At 42.4% G+C, this 16409-nt stretch overlaps 1 protein-coding gene across 1 annotated transcript in view; it reads left to right on the top strand.

Moving 5' to 3' along the window:
* The window catches only part of PTCHD1 (patched domain containing 1), a 70845-nt gene that overhangs the window by 42866 nt on the left and 11570 nt on the right, over positions 1–16409 (top strand). The window contains exon 2 of the mRNA XM_006835572.1: positions 11976–12636. Within this exon, the coding sequence (XP_006835635.1) occupies positions 11976–12636 (661 nt within the window). The remainder of the gene's footprint in view (positions 1–11975; positions 12637–16409) is intronic.

Here is a 16409-nt window from a genome sequence, read left to right as displayed (position 1 = left end):
AGCCAGAGTGCTCCTTAGAGGCCAAGATGGCCAAACTTCGTCTCTCATACTTTGGACATATTGTCAGGAGGGACCAGTCCCTGGAGAAGGATATCATTTTTGCTAAGGTGGAGGGTCAGAGGAAAAAAGGAAGACCCCCAACGAGATGGATTGGCCAAGTGGCAGCATCGATGGACTCAAGCATGGCAACAGTAATGAGGTTGGCCCAGGATGAGGCAGTGTTTCGTTCTGCTGTGCATAAGGTCGCTATGGATCAGTACCGACTCGATGGCATCTAACAACAACAACATCTGTGGGAAGAGATAGTGGATAAGCTCCATATTATAAGTCAAAACAAGACCAGGGGCAAACTGTCAAACAGAACATCAATTGCTTTATAGGTAAGTTCAGGCTGAAGCTGAAGAATATTTAAACAAATCCCTGAGAGCCACAGTATGGCCTTGAACATATCCAACCTGAATTTACAGGTCATCTCAAGGACAGATTTGATGCATTAGATACTAATGACCGGAGACCAGAAGAGTTGTGGGATGACATCAATAACAGAAAAATAGAAAGAAAACAAGGAAGAAGGGAAAAGACCAAAATGGATGTCAGAAGAGACTCTGAAACTTGTTCTCCAGAGGAGAGATGCTAAAGCAAATGAAAGAATTGAGGAGGTAAAAGAGCTAAACAGAAAACGTCAAAGGACAGCTCAAGAAGACAAAGTCAAGTATTACATTGAAATGTGCAAACACCTGGAGTTAGAAAACCAAAAGGGAAGTACACACTCAGCATTTCTCAAACTGAGGGAAGTAAAGAAAAAAATCAAGACTTGACTTGCAATATTAAAGGAGATTCTAAAGGCAAAATACTGAGTGATACAGAAAGCATCTAAAGAAGATAGAGGAATACACAGTCACTGCACCAAAAAGAAATACGATTAGTATTTAACCATTGTAAGAGTTAGCATATAGTTAAGAGCAATGATACTGAGGGAAGAAATTCAAGGTGCATTGAAGGAATTGGCAAAGAACAAGGCTCCAGGAATTGATGGAATACAAATTGAACTATTTCAACAAACTGATGCAGCACTGGAGACACTCACTCATTTATGCCAAGAAATGTGGAGGACAGCTACCTGGCCAACTTATTGCATGAGATCCATAGTTGTGCCTATTTCAAAGAGAGGTGACCCAATAGAATGTGGAAATCATAGAATAATATTATTGTGCTTTTGAGGAACCTCTGTATAGACTAAGAGGCAGTTGCTCAGACAAAATGATGGATTTTAAATGAATGATTTAAAATCAGGAAAGGTGTGCCACCAGGGTTGTATCCTTTCACCATACTTAATCAATCTGTATGCTGAGCAAAGAATCCAAGAAACTGGATTCTATGAAGAAGAACATAGCATCAGGATCAGAGGAAGACTCATTAACCTGTGATATGCAGGTGATACAACCCTGCTTGCAGAAAGTGAAGAGGACTTAAAATAGTTACTGATGAAGATTAAAGATCACAGTCTTCGGTATGGGTTGCACCTCAATGTAAAGAAAACAAAAGTCCTCATCAGCGGACTAATGCATTACACCATTATTAATGGAAAAAAAGATTGCATTTTTTAAAGACCTAATTTTTCTTGGATCCACTATCAACACTCATGGAAGCAGCAGTGAAGAAATCAAATGACGTATTACATTATGTAAATCTTCCAGAGACCTCTACAAAGGGTTCAAGAGCAAAGATGTCAGTGTGCAGCCTGACCCAAGCCATAGTATTTTTCAGTTGCCTCATTTGCATGTGAAAGTTGGACAATGAATAAGGAAAACCATAGAAGACTTAATACATTTGATTTATGATGTTGGAGAAGAAGATTGAAAAACACATAGACTGCCAGAAGAACAAACAAATCTGTGTTGGAAGAAGTACAGCCAGAATGCTCCATAGAAACCAGGATGGCCAGACTTCATCTCTCATACTTTGGACATGTTATCAGGAAGGTCCAGTCTCTGGAGGAGGACAACATGCTTGGTAAAGTGGAGGGTCAGCAGAAAAAACTGAAGACACCCCCCTCCACCAATGACTTGGATTTACAACAATGGGCTCATGTGTAACAACGCTTGTGAGTCTGGCTCAGGCCTGAGCAGTGTTATATTCGCTTATGCATGGTGTCGCTGTGAGTCAGAATTGACTTATACCACCTAACAACAACAACAACAACAGTATATTGTCAGATCCTGATTTGTGTGAGTTTAAAGAATAAAACTAGAAAAGGCAATGGTGTTAGTTAATGGCAAGGGATTTGTTGTTGTTGTTTTTTCAACTTGTCGATAGGTTGGGAAAGTATCTACATTTGAGCAAGGAGGTGAAGGCTTAAGTTTTGCAGCTGTCTGGAGGGAAGACAGGCAATATAACCGGAGCATGGCAGTATATGAGTATCCACGGCACATAATCAACCAACTGACCGACTTTTATATAGCGTAGTGGTTATGAGTCAGGCATCCACAATAAGGCTAGTCTCAAATTTTCCCTGTATCCACCTAATTTGTAGATACGAAAACAAACAATATCAACAACAAAAACTGGCAATGATTGATTTATGGGCAGCAGCAGTTCGAAACTACTAGCTGTTCAGGGGCAGAAAGATGAGGCTTTCTGCTCCCGTAAAGATTTACAGCGTCGGAAACCCTGTACAGGGTCGCTATGAGTCGGAACCGACTCCACGACACATAACAACAACAACATATATTTTAAGTTTTTATTGTGAATTGGGTGATAGTTTACATGGGAGAACCTTCACATTCATCCTATCATATTTCATTTCATTGCAATGATTACAATCCCCTCCATGCATCATCATTCAATAGCGTTTGCTTCTATTCCCTCTGGTTTTTTTTTTGTTTTGTTTTGTTTTTTTTGATGGGGGGGGATGTACACCAAAGCACTGAGGAATATACAACCATTTAAACAACCAAAGGGCACACCCTGCAAGCCTGCCCCCTGTCAGCACACAGCTCCTCTCCCTCTCTGAGTCCAGAGTCCCCAGCTGCTCCATCTCTCCATATCATCATCTCTGCCTCCATCTCTGGTGTCACAGCTTCTCTGGATAGGGTCCTGCACTCCGCTCTTCTCCCTTGATGGTCCCAGGGTCCTCTGCTCCTGGACTGCGGGATGAACCACTCCCCTCCTTTTGTTATAAAACATCAACCTTTCCATTTGCAACACTCACAGTCAGTCCTGATAGCAATTACTCACTACTGAACCACAAGAGTCTTATCCCCATCTCCTTTCATCAGCCCCTTCTAGAGAGGTTGGAAACCACTCAGTGGAGATTCTACCTTCCCCCCCTCACACTCTGGAACTAGGCTCCCTCTTGAAAGCTTGTAAGCCAGTCTCTTCATGCCTTTGTAGTCCCCCCATTTTGGGTAGCCAATGTCTCAGTTGCCCATCCCTGTCAACCGTGTGTACCGAGGGGGTGGGAATGAGCCTCGCTGTAAAGATTTGTTCCATCTTTTGAGCTACTACATCCGTAAATATAGGTCAAGTTCATCAAATTGTAGTGGGTTACTCTTTTTTTTCCTGTTTTTTTCCTCTAGTCAAGGTCTCATCATCCAGGCATTGAAGCCAGGTCAAATGGGTGCTATCTGCAATTATGGGTGTTCTTGTGCATCTCTCCTCACTTCATATCAGCTGGACACTTCATTCTCCGCGGTAGTCCTCTATGGCCATGTCCCTGTCCCTGGGTCCAGGAGTCCCCAGGTCTCGCCATACTGCTGGCCAACCAGGTCTCAATCCAGGTGGACAGGAGTCTGTTGAACATGGTTAGACTTAGCTCGCAACTTCATTGCTATTTTCCCCTGACTTTTTCTTGTCGGTTGGTTAACATGGTCACCAGCAAGACCATATGCCTGTTTGTGTATTCATTGCCCTTGAGTCTCAGTCTTGGAAAGGGGTTTGCCCTGAGGGGACCCAACCACTTGCCCTGATGGCTCCCCGGCGAACAACTTGCTTGTTCTTGTAAAGTTGTTCTTGTAGTAGTCAATCAGACTGCCGTTATTATTATTATTATTATTTTTTCCCTTGCTGGTCTTTCTTTCAAGCAGCTCCAGGCTGTTCTTCTAGCAGCTTCAGGCTGGTCTGCTTGAGAATGATATATATTTTTAAAGATTTCATTTTTGTTTATATCAAAGTCATTTCGCCAGCAAAACTCAGAAATAGGACTTAAGTGGAAGGCTTCTTCTGTCTCCTGATCCACTGTTTTTTCCACTTATGGTCAGGGTTGTTCTCTAGACCTGCATATACTTAAAATCCTGGGTTTTCTGTCCTTTTCAGAATAGTTCATGGTCGCCTCACCAGATCTCAAAATGGCTGTTTCCTGTCCTCTGTACATTTGACTCCTTGGGACTACCTTTTGCCACTTGACCAATCTGTTTTAATGTTCTCCCATTTTGGTGAGCCCCACTTTCCATTCACAAACTTCACCAGTCTTTTAACTCTGACCACTGTAAGTCAAGTGAAGACAAGAGGAATTTAAAATAATCACTCTAAAAAGTGGTTACAAGTTGGGCTGCTAACTTCCAGGTCAGTAGTTCAAAACTACCAGTTACTCTGTGGGAGAAAGATGAGGCTTTCTGATCCCGTAAAGATTTACAGCATCAGAAACCCTATACAGGGTCACTATGAGTTGGAACCGACTCTGCAGAATACAATAACAACAACAAATCAAAAGTTTAAGGAGCCTTGGTAGCACAATGGTTAAAAGTGCTTGACTGCTAACCAATAAGTCAGCGGTTCAAACCCACCAGTTACTCTGTGGAGAAAGATGCTTTTGTAAATATTTACAACCTTGGAAACCCTATAGGCACTTCTACTCTGTCCCACAGGGTTGTTGCGAGTCAGAATTGACTCCATGGCAGTTGTTTTGTTTTGAATCAGAAAGTTTAACTGGACTGATTCCTAAGGAGCTCTGGTAACGTAGCGGTTATGAATCGGGCTGCGGACCACAAGGTCAGCAGTTCGAAACTGCCAGCGGTTTCGCGGGAGAAAGATGAGGCTATCTGCTCCCATAAAGATTTACCGCCTCGGAAACCCTGTACAGGGTCGCTATGGGTCAGAACCGACTCGACGGCACTTAACAACAACAACATCACAATGCTAAGGTGTTTTTTTATGTTCTGTTGTTTTCGTGTAGCTGGAATTTTTGTTTTTATAGTTTTGGTAATGACGTCCAAGTGACATTTTCTCCCAGACAATGGAAATAAAGAGATTAATTAGACCTTTGTCATCAAGACTAACGTGAAATCAGGCAAAAGTTGCAATGTTATAGCATAATTTTCTTTTCCTTCATCACTCTCTAAAGTGGCTTTATTTTTCCACTGAGGCTGCACAGAAGAACTCAGACTGTTTGGAAAATTGTAATGTGGGACTGTCCTGGCTGCCTGTTAGTATCAGCATCACCTGCAATAAGAGTGTTACCTCTCCACCCGCACTCATTTCAGTCTCCCAGATCTGCACTGGTACTGCAGTATAGACAGAGGTACCATTTGTTATCGTTCCCTGGTGCAGGTCAGCATGACAATCCCACACACACATGCTGAGAAAGCATGTAGATTGGTAGTTACTTGTTTGGTTACATCCATAGCTTAAACTTGGTGTCTTCCAAAAATGTAATGTTTCAAAGGCAAAATGATATTTCTGTTCACTTATTAAGAGATGACTAACTTGCTTTTGGCTGCACCACAAATGAATCACGGTAACAATCCCCAACTTGCGACTTCTGGTGTTCTGATGTAATGCAATTCTATTAAAAGAAGAGGAAAGAGAGTGGGCGAGAGTGAGATCATGCAAAGACAGAACTAGCACTGAGGGAGCTAGTGTAATTTATGAACTGCAAAGACCAGATTCAGCCACCTCAAGGTGTTGTCTTGTGTCCTGGGTGTAGATACCTGGCCAGTCAGTACCTAGCCATTTACAGTTGCAGAATATAGAGCTAGAGCAAAACTTGGGGTTTGCAGATATCCAGTTTTAAAAAAAAAAAAAAAGCAAAAAGATTTAATTTGAGGGTGAAAACTAGCTATTCCTTGAAAGCATTTCTTAAGCAATTTTGATTTAATGTCACTGTGAAGGTGATATTTGAGGGCAAATGAAACAGGTTGGGAAGATAAAACAACATTCACCTCATTTAAAAAATGTTTGTAATGCATGCAGAAGGGAGGTGGGAAAGTGAGATAGAAGAGAGGCAGCCAAGAAAGGGGACAGCATCCCTCCCCTTAACTCCTACTGACAGGGACTAGAGTTCCATCCTGCATAGAAACTGGGCAACGCCACACCTCCTCCAAGCCTACCCTCATGGGCTGAGTTTGCTGGGGCCCTGCTTGAGGGCTGCTCCCCATTACTTGTTGCCACGGAGTCAATTCTGACTTACAGTTGATTCTGACTTATAGGACAGGGTAGAACTGCTCCATAGGGTTTCAGAGGTTGTACATTTTTACCCAAGCAGTCTGCCTCATCTTTCTCACGTGGAGTGGCTGACCTTTTGGTTAGCAGCCGAGCATTTTACCACCATGCCACTAAGGCTGTGTGAGGGTTGCTCCCAGAGCGTGTTAATTGCTCTGCCTGAGCAGAGTGGCCTTCCCTGCCTTCACTGTCTCTCCTCCCTTTTGAAATACAGAAACAAATACAAAAGTAGCTGAAAGGTAGTGGAAAAGAACCTTTGAACCCACAGGTATTTTTCCTATGTTAATCACTGCTCTGAAACAGACGCTTCCTTCCTCCCAGCCCCTTCTATACTCTCCTCTACAAGGTGTTCCTACTGTCTTCTGAGGAAGAGCTGAGTGTGCCAGGGAGAGACTGAGAGGAAATTAGACTCTGGCCTGTCGTGACCAGCAGCCCACATTGGCTTTGTCCCAGGCTCTGGCAGAAGGGGATTATAAGAGCCAGTGGCTCCCCAGAATGGGAAATCACTCAGCAAATGGAATCTTTTTTTTCCAGTAAATCTATTTTCTGTACCCTATGGTTTCCTTTCTGGGTCTCATCTACTAGCAGATTTGTCATTACCCTAAAACGAATTGTAGTGTGTTGGAAAAGTATATACCTCAAGCAGCTATATGATAGTTCTCAAGTTGATATTTATGAAGTTAACTTTCACTCAGGATTTGATTGCATTGTTTGTGGATATTCACATACTTTAAGATTATGAAGTACTAAAACTAGAAGGGCCTGTCTTTAAATTTTAGCTAGACCAACCCCCTTTTTTTCTGAGACCTGAAGAAATAAAGTGATATTCTGAGGGTCTGTGACACTCGTAAGTAGGAGCAGAAGCTAGATCTAAACCCCAATGTATTATTACTACATACCATGACCTTTTTTCTTGGTAAGCCTGTCTATGGAAAGTTTTATTTGACAACTGCAGAGGTTGAATGGAGAATAGCAAAAGTCAGTAAACTCCAAACCCTTCATCACCTATTTATATGGCCATGTTGTGTTGGCTTCTAAAGATGACGTTGGGCTGTTTGTATTCTGTAGGAATCTCACTTGTTGGACCCCAGATAGCCAAGTATGGCAGTCCAACAACTCATTCATACCCACCACACTACATGGAAACAAATTCTCCATTATTCCCCGGAAAATCCTCAGGCCTAAACTTGTGTTTGCCTAAACCCAAGCACTCCTGGTGGAGTGAGACCTGGGTTAGAATCCTGCATCTGCCTTTTACTGACTGGGGCATTTTAAGTAAGCTACAGGTTCCTGGGAGACATAAATGGTTTGCACTCCTATACTAACCTAAAGTTCAGCGATTCAAACCCAACCAGTGGCTCCACAAAAGGACCACTTGGTGATAATCTTCCTTAGAGATTGTTGTTGTTGTTGTTAAGTGCCGTTGAGGCAGTTCAGACTCATAGTAACCCTATATAGGGTTACCAAGGAGCAGCTGGTGAGCTTGAACCATCAACCTTGGGATTCAAACTGCCCTTGCAGTGCAGCGCATTAACCTACAGCAGTACACCAGGATTACAGTCAAGGAAATCCTACAGAGCACAGTTCTACTCTAACACACGGGGTTGTCACGAGTCTGAATTACCTCAAGAGTAACGAGTTTGGTTTGGGGTTTATTTAAATTCTCTAGGCCTCAGTTCTACCTGTAAAATGGGGGTGATAATTTAGCCATTTCTATAGATTCTGTATTAAAATAAATTCTTAAAAACTATACTTCAGCTATATTATCAAGAGGAACCAGTGCCTGGTAAAGTGGAGGGTCAGCAAAAAAGGGGAAGACCCCCAATGACATGGATTGGCACAAGCGCAGGACCGGGCAGGGTTTCGTTCTGTTGTGCGGAGGTTCGCTGTGCATTGTTACCAACGGCACCTAACAACAATCATTATTATCATTGTTAACATGAAGGAAGAAGAGAACAATTAAATTAGCAATTGATAATAGTATATTCAGAGCCTTAGAATGACTCTAACTTTAACATTTAGTTCTGGCTTGTTTGGCAGAAAATACAGTAAGAATGAAAATATTGTGAGTATAATTGGCATTGGATCAAGCTTTACTGGTACAAAGCACTTGGCATTGTTTACCGCTAAGATCATTCTGTTGTTTTGGACATTTTCTCTCTTAAGTGATTTTCTTTGTGTGAATGCAAGCATGCTAGATTCTGGGGGAAATATTCTAGTATTGCCAACACAGTAGATTTGATGAGCACTTACTGAATGTGTGTTGAGTGTATAATCTAGAATCTCCACATAGTTGCGAAAACATGGATTACATATTGATTCACATAATAGATTCAGACTATTGTAAGGGTCAGGACCATTATTTTGTGTAATTTTTCGTTTCTTAAAAAGAGGGTCTTCTACCTAGCTCAGCAATAAGCTTGTGCAGATTTAAGTTGTCCATTTTGTGGATGGTCTGAAAAGCTGTTTCAATCTCTGGTTTCCTTTTCCCCCTGTGAATATATCTGGAATCACAGTTAGGAATACTACTCATTTTCCTACTAATCTGAGTGGGTTTCATTAAGAAAGTAAAGCAGGGCATTCTAAAATGCTATACATTTTGATGTCAAGAAGCATGTTCAGTATGTCTGTTCATGGCCAAGTGGATCATGTATACACTTGTGCTTTGATATGTAATTATAAGGACCAAAAGTCCGAACTGAACTTTTGGAAGCCACGGGATGGAGTCTTGAGTTTCCTTTCCCATGCTTCTTGCTATCTTCCTAGCTCTTACCACACAATAGAACCTACAGACTCACCCTGCCAGGTGGGTGACCTTAGCCAACACCCCCTCTTTGACTGCTTTGTCACTGTGCATGTCCCTGCCACTCAGAAGCAAGAGTGACACATGTTCTACCCACCACTTCATAGCAGCAGCTCTGTTGCTGAGAGGTAAGAAATCTTCTCTCTCAATTCAATAAGCTTCTTGTTTTCCAAGCCTTCCTTCTCTGGTCTACTGGTACCAGAGTTAACACGGTGTCCGCTTTCTTGGGTATATGGTCCCAAAGGTCAAAGCACTAAATCTACACAGCTAGAAGATCACTAAGTCGTTTACAACTCCCCACCCAACAGGGCATGGTAGTCTTAGAGAATGAACGGAAAATCTCCCCTTGCTATAATTGGGTTCAGCCCTGTGGCTTAACACCATCTTATTTGGCAATCTTTTTCTCGTGACGTATTTAGTAATCACTCTAAGGGTGATTTATTACGCTGTTCATGGAAACAAACAATGCACTAAATATTACCCACATATGCATGCTTTCAATTCCACTCCTTTTCTAGCCTTTTCTGAAGCTTTCCCCCAAGCCTCTTAGCTTTGACCACAATTCTCCCTTGTCTTTAAATTCCTCTTGGTTTCTCTTTCCTCCAAAATAAACTTTTATTTTATTATTTAGGCATTCCTTTAATCAAACTTTACTGGGTCCTGATTACAGAAGAATGGATGAAAAATACACTTTCACAGCTTAAATCCATTGAAGACATTTTGCTCGTCATTAATCCTAAAGCGTTGAAACAAAAATTTAGCATATGGTTGTATTTCTGTGAAAATAGCTTTCTAGTTATTTCTGGGAGACCAAGTATGTTCATCTACTCGTAGATAGATAGATATAGGAATACCTATCTATATTAGGATAAACACTGGACTCCAAGGTCATTTTGAACTGCAAGGTCAGTGGTCCTGACTCAAAAGCTAGTCCTCGAAAACCCTATACAGAGTTGCTGGGAGTTGGAACCTATTTGATGGCACTTAACAATAGTAAATCTATCTATGTATCTTTCTATTTACATACCTACCTACCTCATCTTGCTAGAGGGTTGGCTCAAAACACTCGACGGCACCAAACGACAACCTGCCTACCTATCCGAACAGTTTCCTGAACTTAAGTGTTGGACAGCCCACGAGGAGATGTGGGATGGGGGTGGGGGGGCTAACTAAAAGGCTTCGACAGCTGGTGGCCCTCAGACAATTTCAAAAAGCATAATAAATGCCCCACCTACCCTGGCACATACACAGCAAAATATCCTAACAAATAACCCAGCCAGGACAGATTTAAGAGAAAAAATATCTGGGTTATAGAGATGCCCAGACGGTTATAATAGCATAGGCACAGTAGGGCAACTCTCTGGACTTAAAAAGCTTTATTTCCTTTATGTATGAACTGTTCTTTGTTTCTCAGAGCACACAGCAATACTTTTGTTTCCATGAGAGCTCACTCAATGCTAGGCACGCATTTATTTACCACCCAACTGCAAGTCTGATATGGTAACATGATGCTATTTAAAAAGACAGAACAATTAGCCCTACCTAGCTGCATGGCCTCCCTGAACCTCAGCTTTCTCGTCTATAAAATGAATTGTTGAGGATTTAAGATGTGAAGCCCTCAAACGTCGCTAAATCCCTTACTCCTGCAGACATCCCCACCACCTTTTCATCTCTTATATCTGCACTTGAACACTTGTCATTGTTAGGGCAGAAAGAAGCACAAATTCAGGAAATTACTATCAGTAACCTTCATTCAGTACCAACCATGGTGAAGGCCTAAGACCACAGGTTTTGGAGCCAGGTTCTGGTGTACCCTACCTCTGCCTCTTACTGTGTGTTTGACCTTTGGCAAGTGACTTCACTTATCCGTGTCTCACGTTCTTCCTCTAAAATGAGGCCAGTACTTTGTAGACGTTTTAAGGATTCAATGAGTTGATCTGTCTAGAGGGCCTAGCACTGTGCCTGACTTCTAGCGTGGGTTGTTAAACATTTATGTGCTTGCCTTCTCATGTGCACTTTGGTTACAGGTGTTCAGGACTTGGGCACAGCAGATTTGACTCAGGGTAAAGTCTACCGAATGAACCCCACTGTGCTCCTTTAGTATGATTCCCATGTCAGTTTCCTATGGTTACAACTCCCTGCCCATATATGTAGGCAAAGAAATCAGAGAATATGAGTGTTCTCAAGATGAACGTCTTGTCTTTTATGATGCACAGTGATGGAATCAGATGAGATTATTTAGCCACCCTGTAAATCAGCAGCAAGGGACTAGCCTGCTGAGGACCTCTGCACTCAGAATTGCTCCTTAAAAAAAAAAAAAAATCACTTTTTAAATTATATCCTCAAGACTAACAGCAGACCTATGTAAAATTTTGAGAGTTTATGGACCAGTTGGGTCACAATACATGTGGAAATAATGCTGGCATTTTAATGCAACACTTCTCAAACTTTTGCTGTGTCAGAATCACCTGGATGATCCCTAGGTCCCATTCATAGAGATTTTTATTTCCTAGATCGGGGTGGGGGGGGGTGGACAGAGAGAATCTTGATTTCTAACTCCCAGGTTCTGATGCTGCTGCTGCTAAGCGCATGACTGCATCCCTACTTACGTGATCGAATGTTATGATTCTAAAATAATAAAAAGAAATGTTTGAGTCCACAGAGCTAAATGTCACTTATTAATGCCTTCTCTTCTTTTGGTAATAAACACTGATTGCATTTTTCCCTCCCATAGTTGCATGCTGCTGTGACCAGAATCCAGGTTCCAAGGCCTGGTTTTAATTACACGTTCGCCCACATATGTATCCTGAATAACGATAAGACTTGCATCGTGGATGACATAGTGCATGTCCTGGAGGAGCTAAAGAATGCTCGGGCCACCAACCGGACCAATTTTGCCATCACATACCCGATCACTCACTTAAAGGATGGGAGGGCAGTATACAATGGGCACCAGCTCGGGGGAGTCACCGTGCACAGCAAGGACCGGGTCAAATCCGCCGAGGCCGTCCAGCTCACCTACTACCTGCAGTCAATCAACTCTCTCAATGACATGGTGGCTGAGAGGTGGGAGTCCAGCTTCTGTGACACTGTCCGACTCTTCCAGAAATCCAACAGCAAAGTCAAAATGTACCCTTACACGTCCTCATCCCTGAGGGAAGATTTCCAGAAGACCAGCCGTGTGTCGGAACGGTATCTGGTCACCAGCCTGATCCTGGTGGTCACCATGGCCATCCTCTGCTGCTCTATGCAGGACTGCGTCCGCAGCAAACCCTGGTTAGGCCTGCTTGGCTTGGTGACCATAAGCCTGGCCACTCTCACCGCAGCCGGGATCATCAATCTCACTGGTGGGAAATACAATTCCACTTTCCTGGGAGTCCCTTTCATCATGCTAGGTAATTACCACACTTCATTTCTCTGTTTCCTCCTGTGATGGTGGCTGGGTTCCTAAAAGGCAAGGTCTAGCCCTCTAACAACTTTGTTTCATTTATAGTGTCTTCATTTTGCCCAGAAGTCCTGGGAGCAATTCTGTAAAGTGCTCATCATCAGCAAGAAGCAACCTAATCTGGTAAATGTACCAGAAGTTCAAAGTCCTGGCTTCCAGCCCTGGTTCTCCTCTAAGTAGGTGTATGGTACTTAGCTGTGCTGCCATAACCCTGGTTGTATGGTTACTGTTCTGAAGTAACCCTGGTGATGCAACAGTAAAGTGCTTGGCTGCTAACTGAAAGGTTGGAGGTTCGAACCCACCCAGCAGCTCCGTGGAAAAAGGACACGGAGATCTGCTCATGTAAAGGTTACAGCCTAGAAACCCCTATGAGACAGTTCTACTAGGTCACATGGAGTCACTAGGAGTTGAAAATCAACTCAAAGGCACGTAACCGCGGCAATCTGTCCTGTGCCCCAGTGCCTTAAGTTGGGCTTCTTCAGCAGCAGGGCCTGAGACAAGGCTTTGACTGTACGTAGTTGATCTGGGAGGTGAACCTAGGAAGCACCAGAGTGGGAATGAGGTAGTGAGGTGGGAAAGAAGACAATCCAGGCTATTAATGAGCAGGGGACTGCTCTGGGTACCTGGGACTCAGTCCCACTGGGGTCCTTTAGAAGTCAAGAAGACAGAGTAGAACACACCTCAGAGAGGCACCCCACACACAGCAAGTGAGGAAACCCTGAATGTAACTCCTTCAGGGCCGTTCCCCAGGGATGTTAGCTCCCCAGCACTTCGAAGGAAGACTGCACACTCCTCAGGCTGACAGCTATTTGTAGGCAGAAGCCTCAGTAGTACTGAGGGGGAGGACACATGAGTTGGGCATTGAAAGTGTCTACTACCCTCAGTTCCCCCATTTTAATGGTAGGACGAAGTGAACGCACACAAAAGGAGGTGACTGTACAAGGCATTTGAAAGAAGAAGATAACATGCTTTTTCTTGTTTTTGCTATGAACTCAGGAAAATGTTTGAAGGTAAAGGTGTCTCTGACAGGGATTCCCTGATAGAGGGAATGCTCGAAACAAGACCATACTGCTCACAACAGTACTGCTTCCTCTGTTCGTTCATCTGGTAAGGAAGGTGGCATGTGCAGTAAGCCCGATGTGAGCCAGGGACTAAAACAGTCCCCCGCCGCCACACTTTTTCTGTGGCAACTTTTCATCATTTCCGTTAGCAAAATTAAAATGTCATTTGGAATCAGATACTAAAATGACAAATGAAGTTGCATTTTTAGCTGACTGAGAAATAACTACGGTTGAGTCATTAGTATGCCTTGTGCCCTGTTTCGGAGTAGTAGAAAAGTAATGCATTGACGCTGGAAACCTCAGCTGTGTTATAGTTCAATCATAAGTAGGCCTAGTGGGGCTGCAAGACTGCAGAAATCCCTTCTCCCCTGGGCGCTCTGCAGCTGGCAGGAATTGAAATCTTGTCAATAAGCTAGGCGCTTTTGTAAGGATCCCTGGTAGTATCATGGGTTATGTGTTGGGCTTGTAACTGCGAGGTCAGAAGTTCAAGTCCACCAGCTGCTCCATGGGAGAAAGATAAGGTTTTCTGTTCTTATACAGACATGTAGCTTTGAAACCCCTATATAGGGTTGCTATGAGTCAGAGCTGACTCGTCGGCACGCAGCAGTAACTTTTGTGAATTGACCAGATCAATGGACTCATCACTGCTGTGATCAGTCTGTTAAGAAAGCAGCATAATTTGCATCTAAAATAACTCCAGAGAGTGTGGGTCCATGATGGATTACAGGAGTTTCCTCACAGAGTGAGTTGACTGGGTATTAATGGCTTCTACCAGGTCAAGTTTTAAATTAAGATGCTTTGCTCAGGATTAGTCACATCATTGCTTTAGGGATATTCATATGCAGATATATATATGTACCAGGGGGGCTTCAAAAAATTCCTGGGAAAATTTCATTATCTTTTTTTCTCCCAATGGGTTTTCTTTATTTAGTCTTTTCAGATCAACCTTCTTTTTTCTTTTTAGCTTTTTTGAATTGGGTGAATGTTTACAGAGCAGATCGGTTTTCCATTCAACAATTCACACATGTTTTGTTTCATGGCATTGATTGCAATTCCCACCATGTAATACCACCTATCCCACTTCCGCCCTGTGTTTCCTGTTTCCTTTCCTACCCCTTCTGAACTTTGTCCTTGGGGAAATGCTGCCATTTTCATCCCAAAGGCTCATTCTAAGGTGTATGTACCTCCTAGTGTTATTGTTTTCCTACTGGACTTTTCTGTTGTTGGGCGGAATAGTGAGTCACGGGGATGAGTTTATTTCTAGATTTGAAGAGAGAGTAGACGTTCCACCAGTCTCTGTCCAACCAGTCAGCCTGGTCTTTTATATGATTTTGAGATTTGTTCCACATTTTCTCCCAATCTATTCAGGACCTTCTAATGTGATCCCTTTCAGAGCATGTTGGCAGTGGTAGTCAGACACCATATAGTTCTGCTTTTCATTCCATTTTTCTATGAACTTTTGAAGCCCCTTCGTGTACATATATATGTTGTTGTTGTTAAGTGCCGTCGAGTCAGTTCCAACCCATAGCGACCCTGTATGGGGTTTCTGAGGAGCGGCTAGTGAGCTTGAACCACCAACCTTGCAGTTCAAATTGCTTTGCAGTCTGACACATTAACCCACAGTGCCACACCAGGATTCCTACATACACCTATCTATTTAGCTTTTCATTTTTCATTCGACTACTAACCAAAAGGTTGATAGTTCAAACCCACCCACTGGCTCCACAAGAGAAAAGACCTGCCAACTTTTTCCAGTAAAGAGTAGAAAACTATAGTGTCAGTCATTATGAGTCAGAATCAACTTGACAATACGCAACCACAAAATAAAATGACAGTATCTAAAGCTTCTTCAGGTGAATTTTTAAGTAAAATACAATAGTAGTATTTCAAATTTCTTTAATTACATTAAGTCAAATGAAATTACAGTATCAAACATTTCTTAAAATTAAGTGAAATAAAATTACAAAATCTTTGCACTTTCTTAAAAATAATTCCATTGAAATAAACATTTATTGCAATTTATAAAACTTGCAAAAAATTAGATTAAGTATTTGTTAGCTGTCTGAAAAACAAAGCCAGAAATAGTAGTGCCCCAGATCCACAGAGACCAAATCACTGAACTTTGCGTCAGAGTTTAGTTCAGCAAAATCTGGTATTTGCAGCGGAAGAGACCAAGCGCTGCAGGTGCCCAATATTCCCTTGTTTGCAATTTGTAAGGAATGTTACATGCATTGATTTGATGGCAGTTTTCCCTGCTGACAATCAATGTGCAACCTTTCTGTACATTTTCAGCCCAAAGAGAACTCAAATTACTTAGTCACAACATGAAAGGAAGCTACACATTTTCGTAGCTAAGGCCCATTTGCAATAATTACTGTGCATGATGTAATGGGTGCCTAATATGCTCATAAAGCTAACAGCCCCTGGATTTAGGATGATTGGCCCTCTGTATTTCTCAGATAAAGTATTCATTCTTAGAGTTTGATCTGAAAATGAAATATAAGCAAGAGCAGGTTCATAAATGTTGCTGCATCCAGGGCCAGTATTTAATTCTAGATTTTTGATGACCAGTTCTAAAATATCAATAAATTTGAAATGGCCACTATGAAATGCAGTGCTAAGGGTTTTGCACAAGTCAATAAGCCTCTTGTCCAGTTTTTAA

Source organism: Chrysochloris asiatica, unplaced genomic scaffold (assembly GCF_000296735.1).
Source record: "Chrysochloris asiatica unplaced genomic scaffold, ChrAsi1.0 scaffold00018, whole genome shotgun sequence".
Classification (NCBI taxonomy): Eukaryota; Metazoa; Chordata; class Mammalia; order Afrosoricida; family Chrysochloridae; genus Chrysochloris; species Chrysochloris asiatica.
This window is presented reverse-complemented; position numbering and strand designations above follow the sequence as displayed.